This window comes from Dermacentor albipictus, chromosome 7, assembly GCF_038994185.2.
Source record: "Dermacentor albipictus isolate Rhodes 1998 colony chromosome 7, USDA_Dalb.pri_finalv2, whole genome shotgun sequence".
NCBI lineage: Eukaryota > Metazoa > Arthropoda > Arachnida > Ixodida > Ixodidae > Dermacentor > Dermacentor albipictus.
In genome coordinates this window covers 69865951-69884357 of record NC_091827.1, presented here as the reverse complement: position 1 = coordinate 69884357, position 18407 = coordinate 69865951, and the positions used below count along the sequence as shown (strand labels likewise).

Below are 18407 nucleotides of genomic sequence, written 5' to 3'. Positions count from 1 at the left end.
CCTTTAAGATGCTTTACCAACTAGGCCACCACTCCATCCTTGTGAACATCAATTGAGACGGCTAGTTTACTTAATTTTCCCGCATCAAGGTTGAAGTTTACTTCAATAGACGATATCATGGAATAGTTTGCTGTTCCTCTATTCATTCGCGCTGAACTGGGCCGGTATTTTGTAGCGATGCCTTTTCCTATTCTATGCTTTTTCAGGCTTTTCGCGCTTGGCCACTGGTCAGAGCGACGGTCTGCCCACATTATCAACGCGATCAGGCGGACGTGTGTGGTGGATGACAAGAATAGCATAGAATAAGGCATAAGGCATCGCTACACTGAAGTATTCAAGACTCAGTTCTTGCGCCTCAGGATGATTTGTAATTTGTAATCAGCGCTCATCTACAGAACCAGATCAATGGGCCCAAACATACTCTGAAACACAGCTGAATTTATTGGTTTTTGCACCTGCACACATTTTATGTGTTATTCGCTGGGAACCCAGCGTGCGCTCCTGTTTTGAAATAAATGCGCATGAGTCAGTCAGAGACGCGACAACAACGAGTGGCTAGAAATTGTCTGGAGCTGAAATGCAGCAAAGCTGCCGGCCTTCTTGGCTGACCACAGTGGGACTGTGCTATTGCTTCCTCAGGTACCGGGTGGAGCGACAACTGTTCAGCGAGCTGCAAGAGCTGAAACGACACCAGATCCGCAGCGGACGGACACACGAGAACGTGCTGGTGAAGCGGCTCGTGGATCGCTTCCGGGAGCTTGTCCTGGCTCCGGGCATGCGGGATTTCATGGGACCGTACACCTTCCGCAATTACGAGCGGTACCTCTATGGTAAGGGCTGAGCTACGCGAATTCTGTTTATAGTGTCGTATAGATTTCTTTTACCTGCACCACTTTTTTTTTGCATCCCCTATGACAGATAGCACAATTCGTGCCTGACCTAGATTACTTGTACAGATTGGCATTACTTGCGCAAGAAATCAACTTGCATATTATACTGTTCACAAAATTTCGCAAATTAACTTTTCAGTTTATTATTTTCTGGTCCATATTCTAATTTACGAATTGCATCCGTTGTGGTCGCAGTTCGCCTCTACTTGAAACGAATTCTGAAGATGACACCACCTTGCAAATAATCATTCCCTAAGTGTGCGAAGAAATAGATTGGCATCCCAGTTACTTTTGTGCTTCAGTGCATACAACGGCGTGTTCTTTTTAAAACAATGTAAGTGGAGCAACAGTGCAGTTTGACCGCGCGTTTGACAGCACACATCTCGAACCTGGTGTCATCCTCAGAATCCGTTCCAAGTGGATACGATCTACGAACGCGCCGGCGCTACAATTTGTAAATTGCAATATTGGCCTTAAGCTAGTTTAGTACTTTTAGGACGCTTAAGCTTTGTTTTTAAAGGAAGCTTTAGCTCGGGTGCTCCTACCTAAATACATGCAAAAGGAGAATTCGTTTTTCTCAGCACCCACTGTGCCAAATTTGGCGAGGTTGAGGTTTGATGCACCCCAAAGAAAATTTTTAAATCTAGTGTCGATTGGTTTCGAATTTTCGATGTAGGTCACACATTTTTTATTAAGAAGTGGCAAAACTCGCAATTTTACAGAAAGCTAAACTATCAAGCTTACAACGCCCTAACTCAGCAGTAAAAAATGATATCACAATTACCTGAATTGCATCTAATAGTACATCCAAAGCAGACGAAATTGATATGTTACACATGAATCTCAAAAAATTTGGTAAGATGGAAATACAGTTTTTGCGGAACCCATGTACACAACGTAACGAATTCACATAAGATTTAAAATGACATATCAAATGTGTCCGCTTTCAGTGATCTAGTGGAGGCCTTTTACAGAACCTTCATATCTTTTCTTGACGCAGAGCTATTAATTTATAAGATTAAAGCAAAAAAATTAAGTACAAGTATAAAACAAACAATGAGTTCTCTCACATACGTATAATTGTGCCTTCACAATTTCTATTTTCTTTCTCTGTTTCTTTTGCAGGACAACTGAGGGACCTGTCAACGTCAAACGATGGCAAGGTACCACCGAAGTACAGGAAGGTTAGTTCTCTCACACCTTTAGGATCTCTGAAGTTTTCTGACGCAAGTGTACGTATCTCTATATTCAAGAGTGGTATGTTGGTTTCTCTCAGGCTGCTATCTTTGCACAAAATTGATTGCATTTCCAAGGCATCGCGTATTTCATTATAAGTTAAGTGCACCTTTCTAAACTTCGAGTTATCCATCAACAAATTGAAACTGATTCTTCCGTGTAATGTTTTAGTGCTGCTGATTTGTTAGTTCTTAAGCACAGCTATAGTAATCTGCTTTGACATCGGCGGTTACCGAAAGTGCTTGCGATATTCTGCACGATATAAAAACGCGAACCGTTAAACATTCGGATCACTATTCTTGCGGCAGTTTTCGAACGACACTACAGTCCCACTAAATGTCTTCAGGAAGGAGGTAAGGTTGGTGCAGTTGCATACATTGCTTCAATTCCAGGCTGCTCAGCGCGTGCGCAGAAGTAGTAAGTTTTCTTATTGGTTATCTCGGCAATATGGCGTTTTTGAGCATCTGCCAGGCTTTCGGCACTTTACGCACGCACAGCTGACATCCAAACAAGATCTGCGTCCGGGCTGCTCATTGCTTGAGAAACTTGCACGTAGGAGTGCATGTTGATTTACTTTGGTCCATACGCGCAGTTAAGTGCTCCTGTGTGACGCCTAAGTCACAGTTTGCTTTCCAGTATGTTTCTACACCATGCTTGCGCTGGCGATAAATATGTAGCGCATTCGTCTTTTCCAGTCGTACCATGCACCAACCGTCACGGACGCACGCGGAGGTCGTCACGCGGTGGTGGTAACGTCTCTCGGCAGAGACGAATGAGGCTCGTTGACTTCATGCGTGGGCGCCAGGTGGCCCCTTATTGCAAGACCCCGCGGTTTCCACATAGCCTTCCAGAGAATCTTCGAAGCTATAGTCTCGCCGCATCGCGCTACGATGTTGGGCCTCCTGTAACGCCGCCGCTCTTCTGGCTAAACAAACATGTGACCGCAACGCCAGGCCGACCCGGCTACGTAGGCGCGCGACACGAGGTCCCCCGGGACGGGGCCGTCAAGAAGGAACGATGTTTTCGCGGAGAACGGCGTTCGCATTCGGCGTGGAGCTTGGTCGTGTTCGCCAAATTGCCGAGGTCTCGATGGCTTCTCCCAGCGCGCGAGAGAAGGGTCACGGGGCAAAGTTTGAGGTTTCCGCGCGAAACGTATACCCGGTCTCGGTCGTCGTCCGTTGTTTGTGCGTGTGTGCGTGCGTGCTTTACCAAAGATCGTTACGCTTACCAACGATCGCACTTTCCGCCTAGCTCTGCGCGTCCAAACGCACACCTGGTCTCTTGTTTTTCGGCCTTTACCTTACGACTCAGAGAGATAGTGGTGCGGGCATTACGTGGACGCCGAGCACGAACTCACGCCCGCCTACAAGCAGCATATATGCATGCGTGCGCATCCCCCGTAGTTGTGCCGCCTGCATAGTCGCAGATTTGTAAACGTAGCTCTGCCACTCCCGCAGTGTTTGCCCTAGCAACTCCCGGAGATCACGCGCACTCCCGAGCCAAGGGCGAGGGCGGAAGCGGATGTCGCCGTTCTCGGTTGTTCGCGCACATTTCCGCCTCATGCGCGCCAACGCGCCGGTTACATAACTTGTCCGGCTGCTCTTATGCGAGTGTGCGTATGAATCTTCCATAATGTCGTCGGTCGGTGTCCAGGGTAAACGGGAGGGGGCGGACGGTCACTCGGAGGTGTAACGTTTCCGAGTGGTCCGGCATGGTGCGGCGGCTACGCGAACGGCGTGCTAAAGTCATTGATCACGAAGCACGCGAGGCTGTGGGCTGGTTCCGGCTAAGTTCCGAGTGGGCGAAACAAATCGTCCGAGCATGTGTACGCTACTGTTTGTTGATTTCCGTATGCACGTGTAGCTTCCACTGCGCGAGAAGAAAAGAAGAAAAAAGACCCACGGGAACGTCGGTTAGAGAGGTACCAGGAAAAAGAATATGGCGGGAAAGAATACAAGGAAAGCAAGAATCAGTAGGAGGATTCTTAAAGGAAATAAAACTACTATATCAAAGCAGGCGTCAGAAGGATTGGTCTTGTTTTTTTTTGCTTTTTTTTCAGCTCAGTACACGAAAATAAAAATTTCCTTCTTGCGTTTTAAAATTTTCTGTAAAACACGAGGCCTCGAATTTTCACCCGGTATGGTTGCGAGCATCAGACAAGTGGCTGCTGCGGATCACCGCGGTCAAGCTTACAGCCCAGGAACTGTAGCATTGTTCTCAGCCGGCAGCGGCTAAAATTTACAGCTTATTTTGCTGCACAAAGCCTAAGGGTCTTTCTTTTCCCCCTGTGTGATGGGTTTGAAGCAGCCCTTACGCACAAAAGGTACAGTTTGAGGTGTCCCGGTACTTAAACGCTGCATCTAATGTTCCTCTTAGAAACGGCAAGTTGTTATTGTGGTTGTATTTCACACACCGTGCGACCAGGCAAGCTCATTCTCGTATCGTTCGGTCTAATTTGTTGTCTCGGGATCAGTGGCATATGCATGCAGAAAGAGCTGTGCATCTCTCCTCAGATCAAAGTCGCATAGGCGCCACAACTTGAATCAAATTGCGCATGGTCTTCATCCACGTTGGTTTCGACACGGCGTCCCTTATAAAGCACTGTGTAGCTTCGGGACCTAAATCCCTAATTCATTTTAAATTTTGATTCTCCAACGAACGAGTTATCTAGACTGCAGTTTTGCAGAAGACAGTTATAGGTGAGAGTACCGATTGCTGAGTTAGTCTAGGGGTGTGCGAATAGTAATTTTTGAGACCGAATCGAATACAAATCGAGTAGTGTCAGAAGCGAATCGAATCGAATAGCGAATACTTTTCGAATAGGTTTCGAATGATGAATAGCCGTTTTCCCAATTATTATAAAGCGACTTTCACGTCCTAGAATTCATAACGTCAGCAAATTACTGTCATTACATATCACGTCGTGAAGCGTTCTTTAATGAAAACACAAATAGAGCATTACGAACAAAGAAGCAGTTTCTTCTCATGCACAGAACTGCTCATAGAGTGTGTATGATTGACGTAAAAGCGGCAAAGATACGACTCTGCGAGTGACGTAGCCGGCTCCACTGCGTAATTTCTCCTCTTTTACATTTATACGGTGCCCGCGGGTATGAAATTTACCAAAATATTGCTCCAATTTCGTGCTTAATTTGGCCCAGTTGACGCTTTGAGCTATCCAGAACATATTCGAAAAATATTCGTCTTTATGACGAGCGACTCTTCGATTCGAAGATAGAATAAGATATAGGACAATATTCGATTCGTTATTCAAAAGTTTCTAATATTCGCACACCCCTACGAGTTACATTGCATTTCGTTCAGGCTTACTCCTCCTCCTCCACTGAGGTTCAAGATGGTCTTCTCTTATCCCTGCATCTTCCAGGCCGCTATCTTAAGCAGTTGCTAAGGGATACAGCAAGTATTAGGCGATTCTCGTTCTTTTTTTCGTGTTTTTTTTCTTGCGTGTACCTGCTGCAGTGTTTTCCAAATATAAATGTTCTTTTAAAATTTCATCGTGCGTATTTTCTGAACATAAGGAATACCGTCAGTTGTTATTTCGATTATTATATTTCTTGCATAAAGACACACCGCCATTGGTCGACGATTACTTAACATAAATCTTTTCCTTTTTTCAGCACTCTCATTGGCGCATGTTTTCAGTAAACGTTTAGGCTTTATGTTTCAGATTCCGTAGGTGACAAAACAGTGGGGCTAAACAGCTCAAAAGATTCTGGAGTTTAGGTGGTGCCATCACGATGCAGGCGCAAACTTCGTGCCCGTACACGTGGCACCGTCCAACTCGTTGAGTGCTCTGAGAGTGTGACGACAGGCGGTTGTCAGCTAAGAAACGGAGGTGAAGGCAAGGAATCTGCTTCAGCTTTCCAATCACAATATAAGGGTTTTAAGATTAAATGTTCACACTGCAGTACTTTGTCGCCGAAAAAAGAATAACAATAATATAAAATTTTATTGACCGTCAACGTCTGGGCGAATGTTGAAACGAGGACGTCCACCCTGTGTCCGATACGCATTGCTCCCAGGCTTGAACGTTCAAAATTTAAGCGCATAATGAAAGCATATAAGACGCTGTGGTACCCACTATGGGGCCTCCTCGCAAAGTACGAACCGCCGCTGAAGAAGCGAATCGTAGAGCCGCGCGCGCGGCTGCAACCAGGCAACCTTGGGCTCAGCAGACCACTGTGCAGAAAGCTGTGCAAGCCGCAGCTCGCCGTCCACGCCGGGCGGACAAGTTCAGCTCGTTGTCGTGGAAACCACGCAAAGAGACTTCACCGCGAAGGCCCTCTAGTTACAGCTTACGCTGTGACTGTGCTGCATGTACCGCGCAGGCCTGTGCCTTTCAAAGAATGAAGTAGCGTGTACCTTTCAATCACCTGATGGATGAATCAAGAAACGAGCAAAGAAACGGAATCTTCATTCCGGAGAAATGAAGCTGACTTTGAAAGCCTAAAGGGACACTAAAGCGAAACAATAGATCAGTTTAGATTAATGGAGCATTGTTTGAGAACCCTGCAGGCAGTCATTTAAAAAAAAATAGTTTGATTATTAGATGAGAAAATGAAGGTCCAAGTATCAGTATTTGAATTTAGCGCCGAAACCCCAGCGCTGGTACGTCAGCGTGACGTCAGGGATTCCAAAGCATGTTTTCGCATTTGGGCCGCGTTGGCTGAATAAAGGTTCCCGAAACTTGCGATGTTTAATATTTGGTTCCTTTAGAACGCAATATAGTCAATCTGTACCGCTATATATAATTAGTAGGCCCTAGAAGATGCCATCAAAATCCAAGACGTCACAACCCCCAGGTGCGGAAAGTCAAGTAGGCGTCGCTACCCGTATTTCGTTCTTGCGCCTTATCTGGCTTACCAAACGTCTTATCGTTGTAAGAGTGGTGTTTTTGGTGTCGTAGAACGGTAATTTACCGATGCAGGAGAAATAATTTTTCACTTTAGTGCCCCTTTAGAACCGAACACTCCAAACCGTGGGTGCAATAGATAGGGATATCGGGTCACGTCACCCTTCTGGTCGAGTAACTTTGTTGATTACGCATGCGCAGACGGACGACGACGAGGCGGACGAGCACCACGAGTCGGGAGCCGTATCGGATGGCCCGCTGGAATGCGTCAGCCGGGCGTGCGGGCGGAGCCAGCCGGCCGCGGATGACCGCAGCGTCGGAACAGGTAGTGCCACCTCGCGGCGAGCACCCACACTGCGTCGCGCCACGGGCTTCTTTTTTTTTTACGGGAGCAGTTCACGCTTACGTTCCAGGCGAACCCACCTACTTCCTTCCTTCGCTCCGCGCTCAAATCGAGCTGCCAATGTACGTAAACAACGTGTTATTATTTGGTATACTTTGGTGCGTGCTTCGTTGTAATCTAAGGCACTTTCCCGAGATCGACGTTCGCGAGTACGATTTCGATTCACATTCTCATTGATCTAGTGGGATCAAATCACAGGGTAAACTTAAATTACTTCCCGCAAACTTCACCTTAATGTACTTTAATTCACGTTCATTCACTTCACTGTGGGATTTCGTAGTGCAAGCCACAGCAGGTCCAGCGCCGGGAACGTCATGTCATCAATTGGTCACATTGGTTTTGTTACCATTGGATGTAAAGGGACACTAAAGCGAAACAATAAATCAGTTTAGACTAGTAAAGCAGTGTTTGAGAACCCCTTAGGCAGTCATTTCAAAATAATAGTTTGATTATTAGATGAGAAAATGAAGGTCGAAGTATCAGTATTTGAATTTCGCGCCGAAACCCCGAAGCCGCTACGTCACTGTGGCGTCAGGGATTCCAAAATATTAGGGGTGTGCGAATATTGAAATTTTCGAATACGAATCGAATACGAATAAGGCAAAAAACTGTCTTCGAATATCGAATCGAATATCGAATATGTACGTACGTAGTATTAAAAAGTTGCAAGATGTGGTAACAATAGCTTTATAACGCTTGTTAAAAATATTGCATTTTACAACGCTGCTGCAGGTTAAAAAGACACTCATTACAGATAATGCGCACAGGTAATGACAGGTAATGCTCTCAGTCATGTAATGCACTTTTTAGTGATTATCATGAAGGAAAACTAACTGCTCAACATGTTCAGAAAGTAAACGCGCTGTATGCATTGTGACAACAACAATTCAAACGGTAGAAAAGACTTTCACTTGGAACTGAGGTGGCAGCGATGGCGAAGTACTTGTGGGCGAGTACGTGAAGCGGCCAATGGACTGCTACCACTCACAAGGATCCTTGCCCCTTTCGAGAAGAAGCTTTTCCGTATAGTGTGTAACTTCCCTCTGAGAGGCAGATACCAAATGTGCGTTCTCCTTGTTCATCACTAGACCGTCAAAAGCTTTCCATACAGTGGACACCAGGACACGACGCTTGCATGGCAGTGTCCTCACTGGGTTCTACGCGAGCTGCGCGGAGCTCCCTTGTTGCAATGCCAGATAATCTAACCAGACGCCTGATGAACTTAAAGCTTGTATCAAGAAACAGGTTGACCACTTCGTGAAATTCTCACTTAGCGAAACGAGTCTTGACAGATTTTGCGAGATTGTTAGCAAACGCCGAGTTGCCTTTGTAATCTTCGAGGCAATGCATCATTCCAAAAATAATTGGAATTTGACAGGACAATGAGGGGTACTTTCCAGCACTTAAGATCACAGTTGCGTCAAATAAGGTCTTCGATGCCTCCAAAAACTCCACTGCATCTCTTCACTTTGCAGAGTTAAAGGTATCTAAGCTCGTGTCCGAAAAGGTGAGTTCAAGTCTGATAGACTCTTAGATTTCAAGGAGCCCTGAGAGGATGAGGTACTGACTGTTCCATCTTGTGTCAACATCCTACACAACATAGAGCACGTCTTTGTTCAGCTACGTCAGCAGATCAATCAGTCTTTTGTGTGCACTAGGGCTATGCTTGCAGTTCCCTACAATCGCTTTAGCCTTCTTGCAGAGTGTGTTGATTGTCGGAGTACACATTTCATCGCTGATCACTAGGTGCAGAGTGTGCGCAAAGCAGGCTCGCTGGAGCTAAGGCAGTCTCCTGGCAGCCGCTCGGATGTTGCGGCCGCTTGGATATTGCGGCCGCTGTTCGTCACGATGTACTTCACGCAGTCGATTGGTATCTCCCAGTCGGTGCATAGCTGCTCCAATGACGCAGCTATGTTCACAGCCGTGTGACTCTCCGGCATGTGTCGCGTGTTCAAAGTCAACTTTTTCATGTCGAACTTCACCGCAGGAAAATGACACGTGAGGCTTACAAGCCCCTCGTTGGCACGCGACGTCCAGATATCGCTCGTAATAGCGAGAGTGCTTGTTCCATGTTCAAGTACTTTTAGCAGCTCGTGTCGTACCTTTGCTGTTGTGTCGTTGTACATGCGCGGGACGAGCACACGCGACAATTTTGTTCGAGGTGGCTGACTGTAGCACGACTCTACAGCTGCTTCGACCAGTGCTTCGAACTGATGTGGCAGAAATGGTGAAGAAATGAATGGCTGCCACATTCTGGTGAAGTGCGTTTTCTTTCTTCTGAGACAATGACTGCTGTCTCTGCTGAAGAATATCATCCTGTGTCGGTTGATTCTTCAATGGAGGATTTGCAGTGGCCTCTTTTTGGTACTCTTCCATCACCAAAGGATGCTGCTTCATCTGATTTTGAATAGTAGTGGTCATTCCCGCTGGTATTTCAAGAGTATGTTCGCACGACTTGCACCGAGCTGTCGACGGCGAGAGCTTTGCGTATAGTGCCGCCAAAGGAGACTTCTTCCGGCTTTCTTTTCTTGCTTGCTCGGTGGCTCGTCACCTGCAGTTGATGCCATTCTTAGAGAACACACCTGATCGAGGGCTGTATCAGCACTGAGATAGTTTCAAATAGCGCAGTGGCGAAGTTAGCGTGTTTTGCGTTTGTCTCGAGAAGCAGCGCAGCAGGTAGCAGAGAGCCGCGATTACATGAGAAAAGCGGGAACACAAGGCGGGAGTCGTCGATGGCGATGCAACGTTCTCCTCGGAAATATTTATTTATTTTTAATTTCCAAACATATAAAGATTGTCCAGGTAACGCTTTGGGGGTACATATTTCATCGCATATAGTTACAGAGCCCTAAAGGACATCATATATGGTTATGAAAGAGGCATAGAATAAAGGTTGGTAAAAATAAACTGAAACTGATCGTGTCTCACGGGCGTCATGCAGATAGACTGAATCAGAGCATACAAATAATGAGCCGGTCATGCGAAGTTCTCAGTGAATAAACATGTTCTGAGGAGAACGCGGAGCAAGCATATAATTCGTTACTTGTTCAATTATTCCGTCTGTCAGAATATTCGCCGTTTCTACCGTTATTGGGCCATCTTCGAATATTCGGGAATTTCCGAATATGCATTTCTCGAATCGAATACGCTTCGAATAAGGAAAATATTCGATTCGTATTCGAAATTTCGAATATTCGCACACCCCTACAAAATATGTTTTCGCATTACGGCCGCGTTGGCTCAGTGAAGGTTCCCGAAACATGCTATGTTTAATATGTGCATGGTTACCCGCCGTGGTTGCTCAGTGGCTGTGGTGGTAGGCTGCTGAGCACGAGGTCGCGGGATCGAATCCCGGCCACGGCGGCCACATTTCGATCGGGGCGAAATGCGAAAACACCCGTGTGCTTAGATTTAGGTGCACGTTAAAGAACCCCAGGTGGTCGAAATCTCCGGAGTCCTCCACTACGGCGTGCCTCATAATCAGAAAGTGGTTTCGGCACGTAAAACCCGAAATATTATTATTAACACCGGACGTTGGATGGACGCCTTATTTTTCGCTTCATGGGGCATATATAAGGCTTTCACCTTAAAGAGAAGCGCGAAATGGCCACGTTTGAGTCCACGTAAATAAGGGAGACGCGCCCTTCTGGAGCGTACTGTAGAGAACCGCCTAGGGAAAACTGAAGCAGTAGGAAACACTCAACAGGGCTCTAAGATAATGAGTGTCTGCCCAAATTCCACACACTTTGTACGGCTCTGATGTGCCAAGTAATTCTGTCAGTGACAAATATTGTCTTAGCAGATACTTTGTATCATAAGCATCATCGGACGCACAGAACAGCCGGGCACATTACGAATAGTTGTAAAGTGCGTACTTTTACACAGCGCCACACAGGACCGGACTGTCTTGCTGCTTCAATCTGCTCTTTACCGACATGAACCAACCATTCCAACTTAGCTCTCTACTGAGGTGTTACACAATATATATATATATATATATATATATATATATATATATATATATATATATATATATATATATATATATATATAGTCACTTGCTCCAAGAGACAGCAAACAGCATTACATTAGTTCAGTCCAGCTACGTGGCACCCGCATATTATCTGATTTTGACACAACTTGCGAGAGACGCCATGTAAATATGAGATGAATATGTCGACGCAAACGCAAGTTTCGCGTCCTACTTTGCACTAAAGGCGGACGCAAAAAGTGATAAAAAAGGGGCATGCGGACCTCGACCTGATTTTGTAGCAAGGTAATACGTGATACACTCTTAGAGCTTTCATACAATCATCCACTATGCCTGTGGCCTTTTGCGCTAATTTCTTTTTCAAGTGTACCCTCAGCTTTCTAGCAATCCTTAAACACACTGAAACGCAAGCATTTTTTTCACAATGTGTTTGCTTTACTTAGCAGGTATGGTGAACAAAAGCTAAAGCTTCTGGCGTTTCTGCGAAGTACCGGCGTGTATACACTCGTCTGAGCGGAACGGGTAGTAAACGTACAGTGAACGTCACGATAAAAACCAGTGTTCTTCAATATTTTGGGCTTTTACTGTAGCGATAGTAACTATACGGATGCTGGGGGAGCACTCACGCCGTCGGCGCCGGCGTTGACGTGCTGCTCCGCTATCGATGGCTCATGTGCGGCGCACGGGTGGTGGAGTAGAAATTTCCAGACACGCGGATTGCATTTTACTGCAAGAACGACGAAGCGAAGGAAGACGCACCGTCAACGCGCCCCACCCAAGTGGATCGGTGGTGAGGCAGGGCAGCGTTCTACCGTCCGCTGCTGACATGAGCGTTGTTATGCACCCACTCACTAGCGTTCGTGTTGAACTGAAATACCACACCGCTTTGTATACGTTCATCTCAGTGAAACCGCCTGCAAACTTCAAGCTAACTCTGCTGTTCTTTTTTATTCTGTTTTGTCAAATTCTGACGGTTTTACTTCTGGTATCATCTCATGTGCGACCGCTGCGACAGCTGCTGAAACGGTCCTCATAACGCCAGCGTTCTGAGACGCCTATACAGCGCGATGCTCAGCCTTGCTATCAATTTCAATTTTTCGCCTTTGAGGCTAGACTGCAATCTTTCATTTCGGTTACGATCACCAGCTTTGACTGTTGTCATGTGTGGTGGAAATGTTATAGGGTAAATGGGAACGGGGCGAAGGGAAGCACAGTCGGAAACAGGTCATAAAGTCTTCCTCCCATAGAAAGTCTAACGGGGATTTTAATATCGCTTTCCGGCATTGCGTGTCTCCACCAGGCTATGTCCACTCTTCGTAGGTGCTGGGGCGCATCGTAGGGTGAAGTGCGAGTGGGCATTCACGGTTCAGTGTCATATGTTGTGTGGGATGTCACCGTCGACATCGTCAGTGCATCGTGTGCATCTGCTTACGACAGTCTTGTCGACCGTTTTGTGTATCGCTCCTGGGCAGCTGTTGTAGGGGCTCTGCTAAGGCCTAGTTCGTCTGAAATGTCAGGCATTGAGCTATACGAGCTCAGGGGTGAGTCGAGAAAACATGCTCGTTTCCATTTGAAACAAAACTGAACTAGAGTGACCTGCCTAAACGAAATAAATTTGTAATCACTCTCCTTCACAGATTATCGTGTCGGGAAAGAGCATAGCTATACAGTGTCACACATAACTCACATTGTAAATTAGCTAGAAAAATTAGCAAGTCAGTGAGTTGGTGTATTTTCAGCCTGCAGAGTATGGAAAGCTGAACAGCACCTATAGGTGGAGAGAAAGGCACACAACATGCTCTGATTTTAAATGTATTTCACAGACAAGGTATTAGTATGACATCCCATAGTCAAAAGTGTCCCGTGAGAACCCGTCACAAGAAAAATGTACACAGTGGTTTCTGGAAATATAAAAGCTGTCGTAAGCTGTATACAATTATTTTTTTATTCTAACTGCTGGATTGCAGAGAATGCGTTGTCGGCAATGTATTGACCTAGTTACGAATAAGTAGTTTAATTGGGTGAGTTGTGAAAAATAATCAAATTTGCGTTAATACCTTACGCATATTTAGTCATAAAGAAAGTCCCCGAAAGGGCTACTCACTACTTTAACATTTTGCAGGAGCACAGTATGTAGGTTACAAAATATGCTGCTTATCAGTTTCAAAGTTGATCGTTGAGTCCCTACAAGTTAGATTACATTATTTGGAGAGCATCTGGGGCGTTTAACTAGCAGCGGCTAACACCATTGCCGCCAAATAACTACTGCATAAGTATGCGCAATAAATTGTCTGTTGCGCGTGTAACCAATGCTTTATTAGAAATCTTCCGTTCTTCACTTTTCTTTCTTGAAATTTCTTCCCATCCAGGAACCAGCGCGAAGGAAGTCGGCGGACGCGGCGACCAGACCGAAGACAGCGGAACAGCAATCATGGTCGCGGCAACGTTAACCGAAGAAGGAGATGCCGGTACTGCGCCCTCAGAAGCAGCGGGCCCACAGAGAGCCCGGCACGTTCAGCCTTCGCAACCTGTGGGGCGTAAGAACCTCTTGCCCGCCATCTTGCCGAGTCCTCTAACGAGCGTGTTCACCGTGGTCAGGGGTGCTCCGCCGCTGCCCTCCGCCGCCCGCAGCACGGGCTACGGCCACGTCCGGTCGAGAGTGTTCCCTCAGAGGCCCGCCGAGAAGGTTCAGCTCGCCGAGCCATCGGCAAGGAGGTCGCCAAGGAGGACCGTCAGGACAAAGAAGGAGGCATCGACCAGCACCACGGAAGTGGCAAGCAATCAGGCGTCCCGGCTGAGGGTGGAAAGGATTCGAAAACAGAGGGAGGAAGAGGACCGTCTGAGGAGGAGGAGAGAAGAGATGGCGTCGAGGGTCACGGTGACGGAAGAGACGTCGAGACTGCACGGTTCAGTGCAGAACCTGCGCAGGATTTCCGAAGAGGAGTCTCTGGAGAGGGCAGCGGCGACGGACGGGGCTCTTTCGGAACAAGAAGGTTTGTCCGGTAGGAAGAAGCATCGCTCGACGTCTCTCACGAGGGAAGTTACAGGGCGAAGGGAACGCGAAACTCGAGCGGGAAAGACGGTGACAAGGACAGTTAAAGAAGTCCCCGCGGCCCGAGGTCCAGCACTGGAAAGAAAACTCGACTCCATGGGCAAAGCGCACACGAAAGCCCAAGAATCCTCTCAAGCGACAGCCGACGCCAACAGGAACGTATTTCCTTACCTAAAGAAACACGAAGGGCGCCTAAGCGTGAGTAGGACAGATGAATCAAATGAACCTGAAGTCTCCGGTGCTACGAGAGCTCAGCAAGCTGCAGCGCTGCAAGATAGAAGAGCTTTGTCTCGCGCGGCTCAGAAGACTACGGAAGTACCAACCGAACCACGGGAGTTCTCGCCTGCGGCGACGAGACCAGAAGAACCCGTCACTCCGAGGCGGCCACCATTCTCGAAAGCAAAAGACGCGGTTTCGACGACGCCCAAGCGAAGCTCGGCGCTATTGCCGTTCTGGGTGCCGCACGATCCCAAGCGCACCAACATGGCGGCCATAGACGAACAAGAGAAGCAGCAGTTCCGTTCGAGCGTACGCGAATCGCTGGGCGAGCAACAGGCCGTGCGATTCAAGGACTGGATCAAGGCTCGCCAACAGGGAAGCAGCGCCACGTCGGCCGAGCGAGCCTCCGTCGTCCCGGCGGACGCGGCCACAGAGGCCCTAGCCCGAGAAGTGCGGCTACGCGAGGGCGACTCGAGCGAGACGGACTCGGGTCACGAGGGCGACGGCATCCTGCCGGACGACCGGAGGGTCGACGAGGTGGTCCTCCTCGAGAGAGTGAGCCGGAGCTTGCGCAAGAACGTGCTCCCGCAAGATGTGGTCACCATGCGACTCAAGCCCTCGCCGCCGACGGCCGCTGCTGTCGCCGCCGCCGACGAGATCGAGGCCATCACTCGCACCGTGCGCGTGAGCGAGTTCCTGGAGGCCGCCCGGAGAGACATCGTGGTCAACTGCGTCCAGCTCAGGCCGGACAACGTGTCCGAGGGCTCTTCCTCGCCAGAGGAAGTGCCCCCGAGTCCGGCGGCGAGCAGTGGTGACGGCGGCAGCGTGAGCGATGGCGTCGACGACGACGACGGGGTGCTCGAGTTTGAAGTTCGGCACGGTCGCGAGAAGAACGTCTTCTGGCTGCCCACGAACAAGATAAGGGACAACAAGAAGTGGCAGGTGACCTTCATCGTCGCCAGGACTGACCGCGAGTAGAAGACTGGTGTCCAGCCCAAGCTGCGCTCAGCAGTTGCATGGATTTCCTCCTTGGCGTGTTAATGGTGATTCATAACGAACGACGGAGTGTAGTACTGCTACCAGTTCTCAAAGACCACGGCGCACGTCATGGATCCTGTCCGAAAGCCGTATGGCAGGGCAGTTGCTGCAATACTACAGCCTGAAAGCTTCAGAGAGTGACGGCAATTTGCGTCACTGTCTTTAAGCATCGCGGCGCCGAGAGTAGCAGAACAGCTCCATCACGGGGTCACGCGAAAGATCCGGTCACGTCCTCAGTAGCCCAATAATTTTGAATACACATATGCACAGGAAATAACAACGCTTACGAGCACAGCCACTTAGCTAGTGCTTTTCCCAAACGTTGCTCTGCCACCTCTCGAGAATCAGCCGTTTGTTATTACCTGTAAGTACAACGTACGAGTAATTTCCGCAAAAAAGCAAAAAGAAAACTGATCATTTGAGCTTACTTTCCAGAAAGCGTCATATTTTGCAGGAAAAGGAACGCAGATATGAAAAACCTAGAGCACTAATTCACGAATATATTCAAAATAACCTGACAGGCAGGTAGAAAGGAAAGAGTGCAATGCTGCAAAATCAACGAAAGCTATCGAATGCTAATTAAGTGCATTCGTTGATTATGGAACTCTGGGGATCTTATAGTGGCAGCTACTTCGCCATCTCCAGCCTGTGTATGCGTGCTTCTAAGTGCACAGAGTGCTCACCAGAATAGCACATCCGCTCACAGGTTCTCAAAAAGACAACTTTCACAAACAAACCTACAAGCAATACACTAGGGTACGGACGTTCTTACCAAACGCCCAAGCTGGTGAATCACGCAGAGCACTTGTGCGAATAACGACGGGAGATAATCTTGACGTTATTTTTTTTAAAGCGGCATGCTTTCAAAAGGTCTCATAAAACGCAAATATGAAGTTCCCAGAAAGCAGAGAGACTCTGAAAGGTTACGCGTATGCCACCAAAACCACGACACAAGCGCTGCTGTGTTCTTGCAGCATATGCATGCTGTCCACAACATAAGCACACATCGATTTCACCACCTTTCGAAGAAATTTGTGTCACCAGGGTACTTGTGCATTGCGCCAGAGCAATGCAAAACGTCGGTCCCAGTCATATTGTATTACTCCCGACTTAATCTTCAGAAGTACATGTCGCTGGGCTAGTCGGTTCATATTGCTGAGGAGAACATAAATATGATCGCTTGGCACTTCCTTCCTTCCTTGTTTGCGCCAAGCGGTCATATTTATGGTCTATTCAGCATTAATATTCAGGGTCATTACTATGATGCCAGTGAGAAAGTAGAGCAGGTTCGCTGCGTTGACTTTCGCGTTAGCATTCACGCAAGTTTCTGTCAGGCTGCGCGGCTTCTCGCAAACATACAAGAGAGCATATATGTCGCATTGTGATGCCGCGAAAATGGTCTTCACGTGTGCGCGATGTGTGCGCGATGTGTGCGCGATGTTTTTTTCTATATTCAAGAGAACGCTTTCGTGTGCGCATAGCTGAGAACGTCTCATGGGCACGGTTTTAACGCTGTCTCAGCCCCACTATTCGTTATTGAGCGTGGCAAAGTCTTACTGCTATGTTACCAGTCAGTGTTTCACCTAAAGAATGTATTCAATTGGTGTTTCTTGTTCAATGCCTTATGCGCAGTCCAGTGGGTTTGAGCCTGCTCGTCAATTAACGATAGTGAACGAAAGAAATTTTACTTTATGCTTAATGGGCAAATTCCAAGTGTCCATGATATGTCCCTGACGCACTGCTTCTTTTTTGCAACGCTAAATAGAAAACTCGCTTGCTTACGGGCATTGCCAACATAGTGCTAAGTAATTATTGCATCATCATGCGTTTGTCAGTGTCCTACGGCAATGTTCCTTTTTGCCCCGCCCCTCAACTTTTTTGTTCAACGCTGTTGAAGTGTCACTTAAACACCTACCGAAGTGCATGCTGCTGTTGACGTTGAGTATTGCTCAGGGCAATGCGAACGGCGAAATTGTTTTTTTTTTTTTCAGGACCAGCGGTGGTCACTATAGATTCCTATGGTGAGACTGTGCAGAAGGAGCAATGAAAAAATTTCTACTGTAGCTTTTTACGCAGTGTTTGATGTACTATTACGGTGTTGGTGCCCGCCCTTCGGAGTCTGAGAATTATCTCGGCCCACGAGTATGTCGCAGTGACAGCTATACAAGGATCGATTGTTATAAATTTGAGTCACTCGTTCTTGTATCTCTCTTTATCAATAGAAGATATACTGCCAAGTAATGCCGTTAGCATAGGAATGTATATCCATATATTTATTCTCATCATTTATATAAAGCTTCTAAACACAGTTTCATGTGCGCACATAGTAATAGATTTAACAATACCTGTTGTATGAGCTGTCATGCTGTGCAAATACATCCGTAGGCTGCTCTCTCCAGTTCTTTGTGTGAAACTGTTGGGGCACCATGTGCACCAACATAGTGCACAACACTATAAAAAATTAGCCTTAAAGTGTGTGCGCGTGCTTGCGTACGTGCGTGTGTGTGTGTTTGTGTGTGTGGCGAGGGGACACAAGTATAGCTACAAAGTCCGGCGAAAAAGAGGACACTGGTAAACCGGACAATTTGGTATGCGGGTGTGTAGTTTTAACCTTACTTCATACAACCTGTATGGGATCGTGTCTAGTTTCTGTGCCCTCACACGATGGCGAAGAACCGGGATAAGGGGGATTGCGTATGTCCCGA

General features: G+C 47.4%; 1 protein-coding gene across 3 annotated transcripts in view; it reads left to right on the top strand.

Annotated features, from left to right (window-relative positions):
• Nucleotides 1–18100, top strand: part of LOC139048028 (uncharacterized) — a 178142-nt gene extending 160042 nt beyond the window's left edge. For all 3 annotated transcript variants that reach the window (XM_070522378.1, XM_070522377.1, XM_070522379.1), the window contains 4 exons: nt 640–830; nt 2016–2074; nt 7201–7324; nt 13763–18100. In XM_070522378.1, coding sequence (XP_070378479.1) covers nt 640–830; nt 2016–2074; nt 7201–7324; nt 13763–15642 — 2254 coding nt within the window. In that variant the 3' untranslated portion in view covers nt 15643–18100. The remainder of the gene's footprint in view (nt 1–639; nt 831–2015; nt 2075–7200; nt 7325–13762) is intronic.
• The last annotated feature ends 307 nt before the right edge of the window (nt 18101–18407 follow it).